Source organism: Pseudonaja textilis, chromosome 1 (assembly GCF_049901715.1).
Source record: "Pseudonaja textilis isolate UNSWEBS1 chromosome 1, rPseTex1.2, whole genome shotgun sequence".
Lineage (NCBI taxonomy): Eukaryota > Metazoa > Chordata > Lepidosauria > Squamata > Elapidae > Pseudonaja > Pseudonaja textilis.
Window position 1 is genome coordinate 111544672 of NC_141990.1, and position 22019 is coordinate 111566690.

The 22019-nt window shown below is 42.1% G+C and overlaps 1 protein-coding gene across 1 annotated transcript in view; it reads left to right on the top strand.

Moving 5' to 3' along the window:
* Positions 1–18768: 18768 nt before the first annotated feature.
* The window catches only part of NT5E (5'-nucleotidase ecto), a 30092-nt gene continuing 26841 nt past the window's right edge, over positions 18769–22019 (top strand). Inside the window, exon 1 of the mRNA XM_087914669.1 lies at positions 18769–19177. Coding sequence (XP_087770795.1) covers positions 18797–19177 — 381 coding nt within the window. The 5' untranslated portion in view covers positions 18769–18796. The remainder of the gene's footprint in view (positions 19178–22019) is intronic.

Sequence of the window (22019 nt, forward strand, 5' to 3'; positions counted from 1 at the left end):
CCTTGAACAGCAGAATATATGAAATACGAAACCTTCTTAAATAGTTCCTGGTTCTCAACAGCATCAGAGGGAACCTCCCCATGTTTGAAAGTGAGGGCTACTTTTGTCACTCTAAAAGGCCTAGGTAGTCGTTTGAGTGCATTAAATTTGTTGTGAGAAGCTTGACAGTGTAACAGCTGTATAAATCAAGAAAACAATCTCACCCTTCTGGAGTGCCTCCTCTTTCCCTGCAATTACCATTCTTCTCCTCAATTATCTCTGGAGGTTCTCAACCATCCAGGTCAGTGGTGGGATTCAAATGTTTTTTTACTACCAGTTCTGTGGGCGTGGCTTGGAGGGTGTGGCAGGAGAAGGATACTGTAAAATCTCCAGTCAGAGGTGGCATTTGCCAGTTCTCTGAACTACTCAAAATTTCCGCTACCGGTTCTCCAGAACTGGTCAGAACTTGCTGAATACCACCTCTGATCCAGGCCATGGTTGTCCCAAAAGTGCTTCTCCAAAAGGCAGCTGGGCTTCCTTGTTTTCTTCCTTGAAAATGTTTCCCTTCTCATTAAGAAGCTTCTTGGATGAGAGCAAGAACTGAAGAAGCTTCTTGGGGGAGAAGCAAAATGTTTTCAAGGGGAAAAAAACCAAGAAATTCCATGCGCCTTTTGGGAAAAGTCCCTTTGAGTTCTTCTCAATTAGCAGCATAATTCTATCTATTTTAGCCAATTGTGGAGGAACATGAGGTGAGGACTATTCTGACGGCTGTGGACCCTAGAAAGGCTGCAGGTCCTGACAATATCTCTGGCCGAGTGCTTAAAGACTGCTGATCAATTGGCTGAAGTCTTTACCAGGATCTTCAATCGGTCTTTATCCCAGTCCATTATTCCATCTTGTTTGAAGGCGTCACCATTGTTCCGCTGCCAAAGAAGTTCCCTATCAATAAAAATTTCCAATGGAAATTGGTCTGACGGCACATCATTTCTGGTCTTCCGCATACATTTGATAAACACCAGTTTGCATACAGAAAAAACAGATCTACAGAGGATGCTATAGCCATCACTCTTCACACGGCTCTGACTCATCTAGAACGGGGGGGGGGGGCTATGTGAGGATGTTTTTTGTGGTTTTTAGTTCTGCGTTTAACACAATTCTTCCACATGGACTAGTGTCTAAATTTCTGGACCTTGGACTTTCTAATTCAATCTGCCTTTGGATTATGGATTTCATGTCTGGCTGCTCACAGTGTCAGATTAGATAATCATACCTCTTCAGCCCTTATTCCTAACACTGGTACACCACAGGGTTGCGTGTTGAGCCCCTTACTCTATACTCTTCATGTACATGACTGCATTCCCACTCACGCTAGTAATACTATTGCTAAATTTGCAGATGATACAACAGTGGTGGGACTTATCTTTCCATGGTTGCTTTTGTGTTGTGGAGACAATAACTTGGTCCTCAACACCAATAAGACTAAGGAGCTTATAGTGGATTGCAGAAGAAACAGATCAGACATCCAGCTCTTGCTTATCAATGGACACCGAGTGGAGCAAGTGACCAGTTTTAAGTTTCTGGGTGTTACCATAAAAGAGGACCTGACCTGGGGTGCCCACATTACAGCCCTGGTCAAAAGGGCCCAGCAGAGATTATACTACCTGAGACTTCTCAGAAAATAACAACAACTGAATGAAAAACTGCTGGTGACTTTCTACCACTGTACCATAGAGTATCTTAACTGACTGCACCTCTGTATGGTTTGCCAATTGCACAGTGGCAGATAGGAAAGCACTCCAGAGGGTTAATGTCATTGCCCAGAAGATCATTGGTTGCCCTCTCCCATCTTTGGAAGACTTTATAGCTCCCACTGCCATAAGAAAGCTCAAAACATTCTCAAAGATCCATCTCATCCTAGGAACCCTTTTTTTGAACTGTCTCCCAAGCAGTGGGTGGGATTCAAAAATGTTTACTACTACTACTACTGGTTCTGTAGGCATGGCTTGGTGGGCTTGGCTTGGTGGGTGTGACAGGGGAAGGTTACTGCAAAATCCCACCCACCTCTACACACTAACCTGCTTTCCAGCTCCGTTCTCCTATGCAGGGCAACCAAAGAAGACCCAGACGATCAGCTGGGACTCAGGAGGCAGAGAATAGATGGAGGCGGGGCCAGTCATAGATGGTATTTGCCGGTTCTCCAAACTACTCAAAAGTTCTGCTACCGGTTCTCCAGAACTGGTCAGAACCTTCTGAATACCACTTCTGCTCCCAAGGTTACTCTCACAGCCAATTATATCACTTCCTTTCTAAAGCTCCTCATTTTCCCCCATCTGATTATATTTTGGTGACTCACGGCTTGCACTTGCACTGTTTTGTTTTTGTCTGAGTGTTTAGCAATTGTTTCAGGAAATCCCTTCTTTGCCTATACTAGTGTTTATACTGTAAACTTCCTGGTCTGCTGAACTATTGTTGAATGTTGATAAATCAACCCAGGATACACATGCAGCAATTTAGTGACTGTAATAGGTGGAATTAATAGCATTATTACTTAATATATCAAAGGTACAAGGGGAGATTAAGTATAAATGAAAAAGAGCTAAGCAAAAATAAAAATAAATAAAAAGAGATTGGGGAATCTAGGTTCAGAGCTGCTCACTCAGCATCTGAAATTCACCTCTTGCCCAAGATACATTGAATAAGTTCATATCCAGTTCTAATAATAAGAACCCACATCACTGATTGTTGATTGCTGTGAGTGCAGTTTATTTTAGATGAAGGAAGGCCACCCGCCTGTCATTTTTTTACATACCAGTTGCCTTCCCTGTCCAGTCTTTTTATATTCTGTCCATTGCAAAGAGGCATGGCTTTTGCAGAACAGACAGTATTTGCTGGCCATTTTTTAAAATATCCAAAGTAAAATGTTATGCACTCTTTGTTTGGCCCATTAAAAAATATCCTTTGTTGAATAATGTATTTACAAGGAGGAACCAACATGCCACAAAAGAATATACAAATTTGAGTTTTCTTTTTCTTCAACAGCAAAGTATTGAAGTAGGAGATATAAGAATTTATTTTATTTATTGGCTTTAGAATTTGACTTGTACTCAGAAGGAAAACACCACAGAAAAAGAGAAATGTCCTTTATTGAAAGAGTAGCAGCCATTGGATCTCTCCGACAGGAGAATTTTTCAATATTCAGTTTTATTTTTCTAGAACAGTTTGAATTTGGTTATAAAGGAAGGCAACTTCTTTGCTGCTTTTGATTCTACTGCAGTATTTTATCTGTGTTTGTGTCCAATAATCATTCTTTTATGTGAGGCATTTTCCTTTTGCAGTTGGCAATCAAACAATAGTTACTTTTTTCCAGGCAATGCCTCCTTCTCTCAAAGTTTCATGGGATTGCCTAAAACTGTAAAATTTAAATTAATTGAATTAATTTAAGTAATCACAACCATCCAACATGATTTTAAATTAAAAATACATCAGGGAAGAATAACCATTTTCAGCCAATGTGGTATGGTGCTTAAAATGTTAAACTAGGTGTGGGAAGACATGGGTACAAGTCCACCTAAACTGTGAAAAATTGCTAGGAGATTTTGGGTCAGTTCATCTCTTTTACCCAACTTATTTCAGACTGTTGTTAGGGAGAGAATCCTGTGGTTGCCGCCTTCAACTCCTCAAATAGAAATCTAATAAATAAAATCAAAACAAGGAATTGATGGTATTTATTAAAAGTTCCTGTAATTACTGTAGCTTTAATAGTGGCCCCAGCACTGTTTCCTCCAAGCAAATAACCAATTCAGTGCTAATTAAAAACCAAAATAAGTAAGGAATCTAAAACACAGCATTAAATGAGCAATTCAAAAATAATACCACAAAATGTTAGTATTCTAACAGTGTCACAGTATTTAAGTACAGATCCTAGGGAAACCAACATAGACATTCTTTTTTGGGTCAGCACAATGCATTAATTGTAGTTCATGTGATTTATATGCCAGCTCAATTCTAGACTCTGGGCATGCAATTTTCACTGAATGTTATATACGCATTTTATATCCATTGTATTTATTATATAAATCATATATAATGCAATGAAAATATGTAAACATATTAAGGATGATGTAAACAGCAAGCTCTTGCTGACGCTCAGGGAATTTTTACTTGCTGAGAGTCACTATTTAGTTCCTGAGACCTGCGCCCAAACCCAGTGAGGCATGGTCTGTGCTGTGCCACCATTCAAGTTATCGGCTCATATCGAATGAATATGCCTTGTTTTTCTTCAGATATCATTTGTTTTCAAACAGAATTTTTTCATCTGTTTGTTTCTGTGGCTTTTTAAAGTAAAATATGGTTTCATAACTCAGTTTCATGTGGCTTCTTTTTGTCTGCAGATTTTTAAATTCATCATCTATCTCTTCCGGTTTCTGGTGCATGTACTGCACATTCCAGAAATATTAAAAGCACAGATATTTTTAAAAGAGAGTAAAAGGTGTGGGAGTGAATAAAAAACTGTACCAGGAGCAGGGAGACACAAATTCTAGTTCTGCTGTACACAAAGAACTAGCTGGATGATCTGGCACTAGACACTTCCTCTGCTCCAATCGATGTCAGGCTCTGGAACAAGCTGTGTGAATCTGGTTGCCTCAGGTATGGGGAGCATCAATGTAAAAGCTAGACAAGCGCAGGGCAAAACCAAGAGACCCTACAGCCATGCAGAACAAACATTAAGAAAAGCAACCATGATGGCATTTTGAAGACTGTATAAAAAAATTACCTTAAGCTGCATTTACATTTCACCAATAATATATGTTTATCAAATAATGATAATGTATATAAAGTATAATGAAAAGAAGACAGAAAGAAGCCACATGAAACTGAGTTATGAAAGCATATTTTAGAAAAGCCATGGGGAAAAAAAACAGCAGAAAAGATTCTGTTACATTCTTTTCTTACCTTAGCAGGTGTTAATAATACATGGTTATCACAATATATCAGTCAAATTAATAGATAACAATCTATCAATACATTAAAAAAATATTCACTTAAACTACAACTCTGTGCTCAGGACCCTCACAAGGAAGCCACAAGTGCATTAATTAAGGGAAGAATCACAAACCTGACTTCCTCCATTTGGATGATTTCTGACATGATTATTCATGGAAACATACTGTAGGAACTAGAAAAATGACAGCAGAAAAAGACTTAGTGGGCCCCTCAAGTCTCCCTTTGAGTTTATCTATTTTTTTGTTTTTGTTTTAATGTATTTATTATTTTTACAGGGTCATAGAAAGGGAGTTGTAATTATTTTTAATTATTATTACATTTATTTATTTTATTTTTGTCAGATAATGGACATGTATTTATCCCAGGCATATTTAAATTCAGTTACCGACAATTGGTCCACTATCTTGGCTGGAAATTAAGCTACCACTACTTTTTCTGTGAAGTAATACTTTCTAACATTAATTCAAAATATATTATGCCTTCTTCCTCTCCCAAAGTTTTCATTTTAGCTAAAAAGCAGTAACTGGAAAGTTCAGAGAGGTTGGAAATGGAAGACAGTGCTTGAACCTTAGAGGTACTGTGTGTGATGTTACATGAAATATTTGATCTGGAAATGCCCGTTCTGGAAAAGTCATTTTTTAAAAAAAGAATCACAACTATGTAGGTTTTCCACAAAATATACTCTCAAGCATGAAGATTTATCTAAACCATTGTTTGCAAGGGCTGATATTTCTAAACAATAACTGGGACAAATTTAAACACTACACATTAGAAACTACAGGGTGGAAAACTAGAATAGACATAGTAATAGATGGGAATTGTGTTTCTAGCTCTCTCTTTTTTCATGTTGCAAAACATATAAATATAGCATCATCTCCAACAAAAAGCAAGTATTATTATGTCTTAACTTATCCTAAATACTTTGTACATTTTTGACTGCGGAATGTTTGTTAGGTTGTTCTGTTTTCCACTTCTAGCTAAGAGATCATGAAACATGAAAAACTACATTTTTACATAAAGGTTTATAGGAAATACCTATCACAGCACATTGCATGAAAACATGAGACAGCAGAAATGACAGCCAAAAGTCCTGACCTCAAATTTTCATTCACAATGACAGGTAAAAACAAAACTAACTAAATCACATTTCATTGGGGACCTCATAAGCATTATGGTAATAGCTCTGCTAGCCAATAACTGTAGCGATTGTTTAAACTGTGTCCAGTCACACTTGTTATTACATTGTCTCAATTCTTATTGCAACAATCACTGAACCAGGATGTCTGCTCCTCTGTGGGGACTAGAAATAGGCATGCTGTAATTAAACAGTTGCATATGTGCAGGAAGTCCTCAACCTAAGGCTTAAGCAATTTTTTTTTAGTATAAAAGTTTTTTTTAAATTTTACACATCTCTTCATGTGAGCAACATGATTCCAGATTATAACACTTGTACATAGTCATACTTTCATTTCCATTAATCTTATATAATATCATCTCATATCATTATCCATTTCACTCATCTTTAAATAAATTTGCATTTCATATTTTAATTCATTAATTCAATATCATATCATTTCATCCACACATAGGTTTTCAATTCTTGATCCCCTATTATTTCCATTTTCAGCTTACCACCTATTTTATTTTACATCACACATCATTATTATCCTTAATTTTCTCTAAGCTGATATATAATAAACAATCTAAAAAGAGTAAAAGTAAAATAAAGTCAATATATTTAGGATCCACATGGTATTTTTCATTCCCCTACTTTAATCATAATAAAATACTCTCATTGTACACTTCTAATATCCATTAAATAATCAACTGTATATTTTAAAATGTATATATTTTGAAGTATCACCCCCCCAGTAAATCGCTAAAATAACTTCTTAATATGTCTAATTTTATCTTCACTTTACTTATAATCATTAATAATCTTATTTTTTCTTCCTTTCCACTTTGGCAAAGTTTATCTATATATTTTAATTCATTTCCATTCCCCTGTTTTTAATTCTCCAAAGAAAGAGTTTATAACAGCATAATTCATATACAATTTGTATTCACACACACATGCATGCACACATGCGCGCGCGCACACACACACACATACTTATTCAATCCTAAAATATTTCCCAGCGAGTTTTAGACTAAATACCAATATACATTCCCATGTGGTATCCCCCTTATAGAATCCCTAACCCTTAACTCTAAATTTTTTGGCTTTATTATTTCTTTTAATTTTAGCCAGCTTTCCCTTTTCTAAGTTTCCCCGGTCTTTCTCCCTTTTTCCTTCTGGTATTATTTTTATTCCCCTCTGCCTGTCAGCCATGTTTTTCCCCTCCCTCCACAGTTCTCTTTTTTGGAGTTTTTTATATAATTCCTTCTTCTTCTTAATCTTAGGAGCCTTATCTCTTTTATTTGTTGTCTCTCTTTCAAATATTTATGTGACCAGTAATTTTCCATAAAAACATAAAAGAGGAAAATCTTTAACCATTAGGTGGTGCTCTCTTTCACTTTCTTTTCAAAGTTTTCTGTTTTTAATTCTCTTTTCCATAGTATTAATGTTAATTTTTATCCATTCCAAATAAGACCAGCATTTTATCCAATGCCTAATTAATGTCCAATTCTGTATATTAGTTCAAATTTAATCACTGATTTCATATAATTCTGTTATTTCCAGTTTTTTCTTTACCTTATATTTTCCTCTTGTTCTCCATTCGCCACTACCATTCTTCCAAGCGAGGACTCTTTCTTTCCGCTTTTCGGAGTTTTCAAAAAAAAATATTCAAAGTCTTTTATCCAGTTACATGCCGCTCACCACTTCCATTCTCCAGGACAAACTTAGGTCCTGGCAGCTTCCCATCTTCAGGGCAGCCATTAAACTGCCACTTCTCTCTGTCTTCTAGGGGAGTAAGTACCAAGCCAGGTAGGGGAGATGTGGCTCCCCTCAACCCAGATGGCAGTGTCCCCCTCTTCCCCCACCCCTACAAGGTGGGTCAGAGGGTTCCGGTCCCTTGGGGACCGCTCCAACAGATCAAAGCCACACACGATTGTGGTCTCTGGTCCATCTTTGATGGAAACACCACCAGAAGTCTGCTCTTCTGTGGGGGACCAGAAATAGGTATGCTGTAATTAAACAATTGCATATGTACAGGAAGTCCTCAACCTAAGTGTTGTGGAGTGGCAGAGATACGAGACAGACTCAAAGTGAACAGTTAAAAGGCTTTATTCAGGGAATAAAGGGTTGCCATGGCTGCCAAGGCTAACAGGCAGATCAGCTGGTGGCAACAGCTGATGCCATTTGACAGCTCCTTTTATAGCCGGCTGTCAAATGGCATCAGCCAATGGGAGCGATTGGCGCTCCCGCCAGAACGGCGGACCAGAGTGGGGACTTCTGTCAGTTCTGTGAATATCACACTCCTTTCCCCTGGCCAGGAGCATGCGTAGTCCTGTAAATAGGCCGGCTGCCTTCGCAGGCGGCTGGACCGTCTTAGTCCTGGAGGATCTCCTGCTTGGGCAGAGTCCTTCACCTCCTGGATCGCCCTGGAAACTGCAGGAGCATGAGTTCGATCATCAGGAGCCTTAGTCTGAGTGTCCGGCGGCGGTCCAGGTAGGTTCCTTCGTTCGGCTTGCTTCAGGAATGTCTTTTGTCTTGGTGGGTAGACTGGATCATTTGGCTGGGAACCCTTGGCTTTTGCTGGGTAGACTGGGTCATCTGGTTGGGAACCTTCGGCGTTCGTTGGGTAGACCGGACCCTCGGCGTTCGCTGGGTAGACTGGACCCTCGGCGTTCGCTGGGTAGACTGGACCCTCGGCGTTCGCTGGGCAGACCGGACCCTCAGCATTCCCTGGGTAGACCGGTCCCTTGGCGTTTGATGGGTAGACCGTTTCGCCTGGCTGGGGACTGTCGGCGTTCGCTGGGTAGACTGGGTCGCTTGGCAGGATGCCAGGGTCATCTGTAGTCCTCCTCCAACGCCTCCTCAGCTGGTCTACTTGTCGGCGCCACATATGACCGTTGTCCAGGAGGATCCTGTAGGACTTAGGCCCTGTAACTGATATAACCTGTCCTGGTACCCATAATGGGTCCCCTGCATAATTCCTGGCATAGACCAGGTCATGCAGGGCGAATTCCCTGGCTAGGCTGTCAGAACCCAAAGGGGTGCCAGGGGTGTAATGGGGGTGCAACCTATCCAAGGTGGTTCTAAGGTGCTTGCCCATTAGTAATTCTGCAGGTGATTTGTTAGTCATGGTACAGGGAGTTGTATGCTGGGTCAGAGGGTATCTGGACAGTTTGGAGTGCCAATCCATCTGGCCAAACCTTGCCAAGGCCTCCTTTACTGACCTAACTGCTCTTTCAGCCATCCCGTTGCTTGCAGGGTGAAAAGGGGCTGTGAGGACGTGCCTGATGCCCAGATTGGCTGCGAAAACCTCAAACTCACAGGAGGTGAACTGGGGGCCATTGTCAGATACCAGTGTGTCAGGGAGGCCATGGGTGACAAATACTCTGGTCAGGGCTCTTGTGATAGCCAGCGTGGTTGTGGAAGGGAGCAGAGCCAGGTCAATCCATTCGGAGAAAGAGTTCACCATGACTAGGAAAGTCCGCTCATGCACTGGGCCTGCCAGGTCAATGTGCAGCCGAGACCAAGGGGCCCCAGCATCCTCCCACCGGGTAGGAGTGGCTGCAGGAGGTGCTGGTCTGGTAGCTTGGCATGGCTGGCACGAGCTTACCCAGCTGGAAATCTGGGCATCCATGCCTGGCCACCACACATAGCTGCGGGCCAGAACCTTCATCCTCATGATGCCCGGGTGGCCTTTGTGTAGGACCTTTAAGACTGGCTCTTGTAGTTTGGCAGCGTTGACCATCCTTGTCCCCCACAGCAAACAACCCTATAGGGATGACAACTCTTGCCTGCAAATCTTGAATGGTAAAAATTCAGGAGTGTATTGAATTGCAGGCCACCCCCTTCCCACCCAGTCCAGGACTTGGGCGATTACCTTGTCCCTTCTGGAGTGAGTGGCAATGTCCTCAGCTGTGATAGGCAGGTTGAGTTCGTAGACTTCAAAAATGGCCTGGATGGGCGCGGGGTCTTCGACTGGCACTGGTAGAGGGCAACGACTGAGGGCATCTGCATGGCACAGGTTCTTCCCTGGGCAATGCACCAGCTTGTATGAATAGGCGGCCAGGAACAGAGTCCACCTGGTCATCCTTGGTGATAGGACCTGTGGGGTTTGCTTGTCCTCTGACAAGAGGCCTAAAAGTGGCTTATGATCTGTTATAAGTTCCATTTATAGTGACCATAAAGGAATTCGTGAAACTTTTTAACAGCAGCAACTGCAGCCAGAGCCTCTTTATCAATTTGGCTGTAGTTTCGTTCTGCTGCAGAGAAAGTTCTTGAGAAGAAGGCAATTGGTGCCTCAGAGCCATTAGGGAGCCTGTGGCTCAGAACTGCCCCTATACCAAAGGGGGAAGCATCTGCTGCCAGGACTAGGGGCAGCTGCTGAATGAATTGAATTAAAACTGCATTAGATGTGAGCAAGGACTTGATGGATTTGAAGGCATGGGCTTCCCTTGGTCCCCAATGCCAGAGGGATTGTTTATCTAAAAGTCTGTGCAGAGGTTCTGCTATAGATGCTTTATGTGGAAGGAATGCGGCATAGAAATTTAGAAGCCCTAAGAAGGCTTGGAGTTCAGTCTTGTTGGAAGGTGTGGGTGCCTCGTGGATAGCCCTGACTTTGGACTCAATTGGGTGAATACCAGAGGTGTCAATTCTGTAGCCTAGAAAGTCCACTTGCTTAGTGGCGATGGTGCACTTCTCCCTCTTTAGTTTGAGGCCATGCTGCCTAAAACGCTCAAGGACTGTTCTGACTCTCTGTATTAGTTGTGTTTTATCCATAGCTGAAACCAAAATGTTGTCAAAATAGGGGACTACGCCTGGGAGTCCTTGGAGAAGCCTTTCCATTAGGGATTGAAAAATCCTGGGGGCTACACTTACGCCAAATTGGAGACATTTACACTTAAATGCACCCCTATGGGTGACTATGGTTTGCAATTCTGCAGTTTGGTCATCTACAGGGAACTGTTGGTAGGCCTGGGACATATCTAATTTTGCAAAGATAGTCCCAGGCTCAAAGGTGTGTAAGAGATGTTGGATGACAGGGACAGGGTAGGCGCTGACTTGTAGGAATCTATTGAGGGAAGTCTTGTAGTCAGCGCAGATTCTCACGCTGCCATCTTTTTTAAGTGGGGTGACTATGGGGATCTCCCATCTCGCAAAATCTACCGGTTCTAACACCCCTTGCTTTAGCAATTTATCTAGCTCTATGTCTAACTTGGGGCGAATAGCAAAAGGTACCCTACATGGTTTAAGGCGAATAGGAGTTGCCTGTGGGTCTACATTGAATGAAATAGGGGTACCAGAGTAACACCCTAAATCTTTGCTAAATACATCAGAGTAGTCTCTGAATAGGGTGTCTACTTCAGAGGTTGAAACAGCGTGGATACCAGTTATGCTGAGGCCAAGAGCAGGGAACCAGTCTAGTCCTAGTAAACTAGGGAGGGCACCATCTACCACTACTAAAGGCAAGTGGCCTTTGAAGTTTTGGAATCGGACTAAAAACTTGCCTTTCCTGAGGACAGGAATGTTCTTGCCTTGGTAATCACACAGTCAGGTGGCAGTTCAGGAGCTTCTTCTTGGACATTCTAGGATGCATCTTCTTTAGGGTTTCCCAGGAGATGATAGAAAGTGCAGATCCCGTGTCCACCTCCATCCTGCAAGGCTTACCTTCTTAAAAAACAAAGATACTTATTTTGTTACAGCCTGTTGAACTGTGATCTGAGTGGTAGCAGGTATAGCAATCCTCAACTTGCCTTTGGAAAATAGCAGTAGGCTGAGGTCTTTGTGGAAAAGTTCTCCCTGCTTGGCAGACTCTAACTAGGTGGCCTTTCTTTTGACAGTTCAGGCAGATTGCATTCCTGAACCTGCAGGATGCCCTGAGATGGGTTCCCCCACAGCTCAGGCAGATAGGTTGCTGCCTGGGGGCAAGGTTGGTTTTTTGTCTAGGTCCTGCTAGGGGGGGCTTCTGTTGTCTGAGGCGGTTTACCTCAATTGTGTCCTCAGGATTTTCATCTAGGGAAACTTCCTCAGAATGAATAGTTGAGCTGCCTTGTCTGATAGGGTTCCCTTGTATTTCAGCTGCTGACAGAGCAGATAGCTCAGCAGCTTGGGCTTCCTCTATGGCTATGTCTAGGGTCAGGTCTTTTTTAGCTAGCAAACGTCTTTGAAGCCTCAGGTCCTTGACCCCACAAACAATCTGATCTAGGAGCATATCCTCTAGGTAATCTCTGAAACCACATTGTAGGGCAGCTGATCGTAAAGCTGCCATATACTCACTAACTGACTCTCCCTCAGACTGCTTCCTCATCCTAAAGGCATGTCTCCTAGCGATTTGGGAAGGCTTAGGGGAGTAGTGGTTGGAGAGGATCTCTTGGAGCTCATCCCAGGGAATAGTTCTAACAGAACGCGGAGCTATCAGTGCCGTGGCAGTGTCAAAAACCGCGGCCCCGCAGAAACTAAGGAAATAGGATTTCTTTAGATGGTCTGTGGCGTCCGTGAGGTCTATCACATCTAGGAAGCAGAAAAAACAATTTTTATACGATTCCCACGTCTCGGCTGTCGGCTTGAAGGGTGGGAATGTCGGATTAGAAGTCATCGTGAGGCGGCAGTGTCTTTCTCCTCAGCTGGGGAAGGTTTTGAACTTCGCTCTCTCAAAAGAGCGATTGCGGCTGCGCCTGTCAGGCGGAATCTGTCTCCTCAGCTGTGGAGGCTTTTAAACTTTGCGCTCGCGGAGAACGTCAGCGGCTGCGACTAATCAGCTCTCGGTGGCTCCAGCTCTTTTTTGAAGTGACTTAGCTCAGCTGCTGAACGTCTGGTCACCTCTTATTGTATCCCGCCCTCGTCGCCACTGTTGTGGAGTGGTGGAGATACGAGACAGACTCAGAGCGAACAGTTAAAAGGCTTTATTCAGGGAATAAAGGGTTGCCACGGCTGCTGAGGCTAACAGGCAGATCAGCTGGTGGCAACAGCTGATGCCATTTGACAGCTCCTTTTATAGCCGGCTGTCAAATGGCATCAGGCAATGGGAGCGATCGGCGCTCCCGCTAGAACGGCGGACCAGAGTGGGGACTTCCGTCAGTTCTGTGAATACCACACTAAGGCTTAAGTAATTTGTTGAGTGACCATTTGAATTACAGCGGCACTGAAAAATCACAGAATAAAGGAAAAACAGAGTTGGAAGGGACCTTGGAGGTCTTCAGTCCAACCCCCTGATTAGGCAGGAAACCCTACACCATTTGAGACAAATGGCTGTCCAATCTCTTTTTAAAGACCTTCAGTGTTGAAGTACCCACAACCTCTGGAGACAAGTTGTTCCCCTGATTACTTGTTCTAACTGCCAGGAAATTTCTCCTTAGTTCTAGGTTGCTTCTCTCCTTGATTGATTGATTAATTGATTGATTAGTTTCCACCCATTGCTTCTAGTCCTGCCCTCAGGTGCTTTGGAGAATAGCTTGACTCCCTCTTCTTCGTGGCATCTACTGAGATTTTGGAACAGTGCTATTATGTCACCCTCTAGTCCTTCTCTTCATTAAACTAGGCATACCCAATTCCTGCATGATCATTGTTTACACTTAACAACTTGCAGCATCCCTGTGGTTACACGATCAAAATTCAAATACTTGGCAACTGACTCAAATTTATGACGGTTGCAGTGTCTCCAAGGCCATGTAATCACCTTCTGTGACCTTCTGACAAGTAAAGTCAACGGGGAAGCCAGATTCACTTAACAACCATGCTACTAACAACTGCGGTGATTCACTTAACAACTGTGGAAAGAAAGGGTGTAAAAGGGGCTAAAACTCATTTAACAAATGTCTCACTTAGCAACAGAAACATTAGGCTCAATTGTGGTCATAAGTCAAGGACTTCCTGAATATGCATCAAGCAATAGGAACTTCTTAACGGAAGAGAATGGTGCACCTTCTATATTCTTATAGTCAACTGATAGCAAAATAATAAGAAAGGGACCTGTCCTTTTTTAGACCTACAGAGCACACAGTACTGATTTCCAAAACCAGCATTTTTTTTGTATTTGAAATTCTGAGTTGGAATCATGACACATGAGGGATGTTTTTAATCTGTGAGCAGGGGAAGAAAACCTCTGCATGGATCATCTATCTCTGAGGTATTTGCCATTGTCATGTCTCCATTTCAGACCAAAAGATACACAAATTAGTCCGGGGAAAATATTTAGCCACAAATGCTTTCATTTTTCATACTCCACACTGCCTATACAGTTCGTTTCCGACCAGTGGTAGGATTACAATTCTTTTACTACCGGTTCTGTGGGCGTGGCTTGGTGGGCGTAGCAGGGGAAGGATACTGTAAAATCTCCAGTCAGAGGTGATATTTGCCGGTTCTCCAAACTTCTCAAAATTTCCGCTACCGGTTCTCCAGAACTGGTCAGAACCTCTGTTTCCAACTCCATCTGACAGAGACAGGAGGGAGGGATTAAAAATGGTTTGCAATTTGAGTTGCTGTGGTTTAAGAAGAAGAGATGGACTGGAAGTTTATAGGATAGGAATGTGGGAGTGCAATATCACCAATTCACACTTTCAAAATAAGTTACTTTCTAGGTTTCTTACCATAAACCCTCTTAGCGTGATGAAATTACACTGAGCTGACTGTGTTCTATAGGACCTGATTCATATCATAACAGTTTTTATTATAACATCAGGTAACAATCATTCACCACTATAATTAGGAAGTAAAATTTAATGTGAATACATATGCACAAGATTTGATTTAATGCCAAGTATATCAAATCCAAGTTAAGCAGTGCTTTCAGGTTCATACTTCAACTTTGAAGGAAAGATCAACTCTAAACTTTATTCTTACTATGTAACTTGCTTCTCTATTTTTGTGATATGGGACCTAGGACAAGGTCCCTGAGACAAGGGGAATGAGGTTTATTCATTTAAGTTGCTTCTGTGCTCCTTTCATGAAGGTTTCATCTCAGCTAATTTAAGAAAAATGGACTCAGTTGGGGAACAGCTTGCAAAATGTTCTATCTCAGGAGTGTCAAACCCAGTCGCATTGTGGGCCATATCGTGATGCATGACAATGTTTTTTACCTTTGCAAAGCTGGGGTGGGTGTGGCCTGTGTGGGCCATATCTGGCCCATGGGCCCCCATTTTGATGGGCCTATCTAAATAGGTAGTATGTCATCCTGCTGGACAATTCCCTGCTGCTGTGCTTTCGCATCATTCTTTTCCAAAAAAGCCAGTTTTCTTCCTGTGGGTAGGTCATTTCACACACACACACACACACACACACACACACACGTGTGTGTGTGTGTGTGTGTGAAGAAACAGACATCCTGTGATTCCAGAACTTAATATAAGTATGATTTTGCATACCAAGTTGTATAAATCTATCTGTGGCTCTTTATTCGGGTATTTTCCCATGTCATTATAGTTGTGCTTTTAAAGTTGTAGCAATGTTTTGGCAGAATCTCATCTGCCATCATCATTCTGTATTGTGTTCATCTGTGAGTCAGACTTTTACAACCGTTTCAGTTTTAAATTTGGGGCTAGCCTACTGCTGTGCCAGAATGGTTTTTTCTTCATCCTGATTGGTTGGGAGTCTTGGTCTGTGTTTATTGGTCTTGGAGTTTGCTGTGTTCTGCTTGATTGGTGTTTCTAATATCTTCTTTCTGTTTTGTGGCTTTTTTTGTCTTGATTGGCTGGCAACATTGTGTTTCCTGTATTGGAGGCTTTTAGTGCAGCTTGGCTCCAAGTAAACAGACGGCTATCATTTATTAGGAAGCTAGGTTTCAACTGGGTGCCTGGTTGGGGTGTGTCTGAGCTGGAGGTATCGGGGGGGTCAATTCTTTTTGAATTGCAGAATAGAATACAGCGTTAGAAGGGACCTTGTATGTCATCTAGTCCAACCCTCTGCTCGAGCAGGAGACTGTACACCATTTCTGACAAATGTCAGCCCAATTTCTTCTTGAAAGCTTCCAGTGATGAAGCTCCCACAACTTCTGAAGGCAAACTGTTCCATTGGTTGATTGTTCTCACTGTCAGAAAATTTCTCCTTATTTCTAGGTGGAATCTCTCCTTGATCAGTTTCCATCCATTATTCCTTATCTGGCCTTCAGGTGACTTGGAAAATAGGTTGACCACTCCTCTATGTGACAGCCCCTCAAATATTGGAAGAGTGCTATCATGTCTCCCCTGGTCCTTCTCCTCACATACCCAGTTCCTGTAACTGTTCTTCATATGTTTTAGCTTCTATTCCCCTAATAACCTTGGTTGCTCTTCTCTGCAGTCCACATCTTTTTTTATAGAGTGATGACCAAAACTAGATGCAGTACTCTAGGTGTGGTCTTACTAAGCTTTACAGAGTGATATTAATACATGATCTTGATTTACATGTTAATGTTAATGCATCTTAGGATTGTACTGGTGGTTTTGGTTGTCACTGCACACTGTTGGCTCTTGTATAATTGCTTGTCCACTAACACTTCAAGGTCCCTCTTATAGTTACTGCTATTAATTCTAGTTTCTCCCAATTTATATGTGTACTCTTGTTTTTTCTTGCCTAAGTGTAAAGACTTTACATTCTTCTACATTGAATTTTATTTTGTTAGTTAAGGGTCCAGTGTTCAAGTCTTTCAAGAACCATCCATCCATCCATTTTTTATGTCTTTCAAATCTATTTTTACACTGAGTGTCTTAATAGCACAAAGGTGATAGCACTTGCTTTGTAAATAAAAAAGTTAATTATTCAAAACCAAAGGACATCTTTTTTTTCTAATTATATTTTTCTTTCCTTGAGCTTCTTACCTTTATCTGGACATGAAAAACAAAACAAAACCCTCCAGTGGTGAACTATTTTACTGTTTTCCGGTCATCTGAGATAGAGAGATTTCACCTTTGGAAACTACGGTTGAAACTATAAAATTGTTTAAGCCTTTTTAAAAAATAATTTATCACTCTGAAGCATTGGAGGTAGGTTTTGAAAGATGTTTCTTATCTATTTAGACATTATGTTGCAGTAAAGGATGTTTTTTTTTTCTCAAAATGCCCAGGAACGCAAGTTGAAGATTTAACAAGATGATTTATTAGCATGACATAGCCTGCTTTGAAGGCATTGGTTAGAAGAGAAACAAGTGTTTTGAAATAAAATGAAGCAAATATACAACTCAAGGTGCCAGTATGCCTATGACCTTGAAATTTTTTTACCAGTTTGTATGTTAGTAGATGACGAGTGTCAATGTTTACACCCACAACCGGAAGGAAATCATATGTAAAATAGTAACAAAATGTATGTGTAAAGGAATGTCCTAACTCAACTACTTATTTTTGACCACAGACTTTCTCAGCATGCCATCCAAAAGCTAACTTATGCATTCTTGATATAAAAGGCTAATACTTTCTGGTTGCACAATCACTAAACTGAATTGTGACCTATATTTCACCTCTCTGCAAACCAGCCTTCTTAGCTTATTTAAGAGAAAAACAACAGATTTTACATGATAATGATTTTTGCTTGACGCAACCATCAGGCCTAGTCAGTTGATTTATTTAAAAGATGTACCCATCTTCTAACCAACTCTGGGCAGCTCCCAATCAAAAGATAAAGCAACACAGAATCATATTAAAATATTATTTATATTAGCATATAAAACAGATTAAAGCATTCAGAACAACAAGGACCTATGTGAAGTCAAATTCCTAAGGTGTAATTATCCAATTGCATCCCAGTGCAGGGGGAAAGCCAAGTACAGGCCGTCAAAGCTTTGTGGAAGGCTAGGAGGTTAGAGGCCTGCCAATAAAACATGCTTGTGATCACATCTCATTTAGTTCAACAGAATATACTTAAAAGTACAGCAGTGCAGCTAATGATTCAGTGCTTTGCTTTCCATTGTTTCATACGGAAGAGTGAAGGATAGAGGAGTAAGTGTCACAGAGATAAAATGCGCCACGCAAACTTTAAACAAAGTAGGTTCCAACTTCCAATGACTTTCTTCTGAAGAGGTCACCAGATGTTTCAAATTCTGGGAACCCCTTCACCCACCATCCTTTAAGAAACCACAGCCTAGCAGAAACCCTTTTTTGCTAATAGGAGTCACCTACCACTGGCTGGAGAAAGTGCCCATTTTGAAGTTTTATGGACCTGGCAGGATTAACTGTAAAACCACAACCTCTACAACTTGTACTTTTGTTTGAATGGAAGGTCTCTGGGTTCTCGGCTCCTGAGAATCCAGTGGGTAGTAAACTATTGGAACGGGTGAAACTTTCAGATGAAAAGCTTGACTGAAGAACAGGCCGGACCAATTGTTAAATTTCACCGATGGTATCAGGGCTGAAGCTCACAACGTAACCACAAATACCCCTCCTCCCAACCTGGGCATCGGATTCTTTTTTGTACCCATTTCATGTATTCATAAGTATGTATATACTTATACCTATTATCTTGTAAGCGATTGACAAATCAAATACATCTTAATCTCAGTCTAAGTCTAAACTGCCTTAGAGCCAGGATCCCAGAATCAAAGTTGAGTAAGAACGAGGAAGGAAGAGCAAAAGGCCTAGTAGTCAAGGTACCCATTTGCGCTGGTTGGTGAGACAGCATTGGGACGCTGTCTCGTGAAACTCCTCCTCCTCCAGATCCTTCCTCCGCACCCTTGTGCCTAAAAGGGCTGGTTGGCGCCGGCGAGGGAGGACAGGCACGCGAGTTGCCACCGCCATGCAGACACCGAGGCGGCGGTGTGGGGCTCCGGGTTGCCCTCGAAGCGCCCCTTCGGCCATGCGGCGGCTCGTCGGAGCCGTCTGCTTTTGCGCCGCGCTCTCGGTTGCCGCCGCCGGCTCTTTCGAGCTCACCATTCTGCATACCAACGACGTGCACGCCCGCGTAGAGGAAACGAGCCGAGACTCCGGCAAATGCACCGGGGAGGACTGCTACGGGGGCGTCGCGCGGAGGGCCGCGAAGATCCGGGAGATCCGCGCCTCGCATCGCAACGTGCTGCTCCTGGATGCCGGGGATCAGTACCAGGGCACCATCTGGTTCAACTACTTCCAAGGGCGCGAAGTGGTGAAGTTCATGAACAGCCTGCACTACGACGCGATGGTGAGCTGGCGGGATGGGCGAAAGGGAGCGAGAGGGCGAGCGAGCGAGCGGGAAAAGTGGGGGAGGTGGAAAGGTGAAAAGAAAATCTTTCTTTCTTTCTTTCTTTCTTTCTTTCTTTCTTTCTTTCTTTCTTTCTTTCTTTCTTTCTTTCGTTCTCCCTTTCGTTCTCCCTTTCTCCTCTTCCTCCGACTGAGCGAGGAGCTCGTTCCTTACTCCCGGAACGAATGTATCCAGTTTGGAAAAGGCGTTGCAACCTCGCGTGAGGGCAGAAGTCAGGATGCGGCTTGTTAACTTGGCAAGGCAGACCTGAAGGGTGACTTCCCTTGGATACGAGTTCCAGCTTGACCTAAAGAGACCCTGCCGTTCTGTACAATTGCACCCTTCGCTTTCGTTCACCATCTGCCTGTCGATCTTGTCAAATAACTGATATCGTAAGCGGCCCAGACTCGTTTGATTGTGAGATGGGCAACATAAATAAATGAGAGAGAGAGAGAGAGAGAAAGAAAGAAAGAAAGAAAGAAAGAAAGAAAGAAAGAAAGAAAGAAAGAAAGAATTCTTCTGATAGAAAAGCACCCCAGTTTTGGCATTTTATTCATGCCAGAGAATTCTGGATTCCTCTGAACTTCCTGGTTTCTTGGCTGTAGGAAAGAGACTTCTACATTTCCAGCTAATTAGATCTCCCATTCACTTCTTTGGCGAGCAAATACTAGCCATGAGATCCTGAACTTTCATTGCCTTCCATTGTCCTATTGCTCATGAATTTGGTTATTAGAGTAATAGTATTTGTTTTAAGTATGAGAGTGAGCAGGAGCTGCTAGGGAATGGGGCAAGTTGATTAAAAAAAAGAACTACAGTGAATTGTTATCCAATTACTCACAAACTGAAGGCGAATCCCATGGTTCTAATGAGCAGAGAGATATACGCCAATGCCAAAATCAGTTTAACAGAATAACAGAGTTGGAAGGGACCTTGGAGGTCTTCTAGTCTAACCCCTTGCTCAAGCCGGAAACCCAACACCATTTTGGGCAAACTGTTGCCCAATCTCTTCTTAAAAACTTCCAATGTGGGAGCACGCACAACTTCTGGAGAGAAATCATTCCACTGATCAATTGTTCCAACTACCAGGAAATTTCTTCTTTGTTCTGGGTTTCTCCTTGATTAGTTCCCACCCGTTGCTCCTTGTCCTGCCTTCTGGTAGAATTTTCTAGTATTATCATTTTTTAAAAAATCAACCCTAATTTTCATGTGTTGTGAATTCAGAAAAAAGAGGTCTTGCTCTGTTGAAAAGGAGAAGATATGATTTTATCGTTACTGTTTCAATATATTCCTTTGAGCCTATTACAGTTTGTTCTCAAAGCGGGGTCAAGAATTCCACCTGAAAAGCAATTCAAGGTGTGCCAAAGCGGGCATACGGTTTAAATGTGACTTAAATCTGGTTTACGTTCATTGATTTGCTTTCATCCTCCACAAATTTGTTTTTACAAGAAAGGTGACCCCAAAGGACGGAAATGTTTCTTTTGCCATTGGTTGGGTCTGATAGGAAAGCACTGCTTTGCGATAATGTGTTTCGACAGATGACTCTTGTTTCAGAATAACCATGCCCAATTCATACATATTTTGTTTACTCCAGGTAGTATAGGCAAGGTTTTTCGAGCAATTGCTGCTAAAGAGATTTTCATGGGAAGGTGAGGCAATTGGAAAAATGGGGTTCTTTTCCAATCAATATTAGAAATTAATATTTCCAATATCAGTACAACCATTTGTCTGAAATAGTATAGGGCAGTGGTAGCTAACCTTTTTGGGCTCCTGTGCCAAAAATTGTGTGTGCACTGGCACTTGTGTGCTAGGACCCAGAAGGCAATTCGCAGCCCCCCGCCTCCTTAACTGTACTGTGCCTCACAGCAGTTTTTGGCTGGTTTGAGGCCTTTTTCAGCCTCCCAGAGTCTTGACCGGGCCGAATAGGCCCATTTAATCACTTTATCACTACAGGAAGTGACAAAATGGGCCTATTATTCAACCTATTATTCAACCTGCAGAGGCTTTTTTCAAAACTCTGGGACGGCAAAAAAGGCCTCAAACCGGCCGAACAATCATCCGTAAGGCGCGTGCAGGCGCAGTGAGGTACTGTGGCTAATGGAAAAAAGATCACAACAAAACAAACGACCCAAGAGATTACAGCACAAGATCCAGGATATCTCCACAACAAAACTCACAAGGCCATCACACAACCCATTATACAAACATCAACTCCATCAACCAATCAATAGGCAGCAGTGCAGCCAACCAGCCCAGCACACCAGGCCCCCCACCAGTATTTCTAGAGACACAGCAGCTCTGATCACACACTGCTTGCACTGGAACAAAGCAGAAAGCACCAGCCTGAGGATGGCGAGTGGGACCGTCGACAAGATACTCTTAATCTTACATGGGAAAAGACCCGAACACACCCGAACACCCATGAAAATCTACGAAAACACATAGATAGATAGATAGATAGATAGATAGATAGATAGATAGAATTAATAACAATAGAACCATCTTAATATCGCTCACTCCATCTTCATTTTTCTCATCTATAATTATCTAATGATCTTAAGGTAATTCCCAGTAAATTATAAGGTTCAAATCTCCCCAGGCTACATTTCTAATAAAAAATACACTCGCATGTGGTGTCCCCCTTTTATGCTATATCAAACCCTTATCTCTAAATCTCTCAGCCTTGTCATTTCTCTTAGTTTTAGCCAACTTCTCCTTTACTAAGTTTTCCTGGCCTTTCCTCTTTATCCCTCTTTTTCCCTCTAATATTACATTTATTTCCATCTGCCAGTCCCCATCTTTCCTC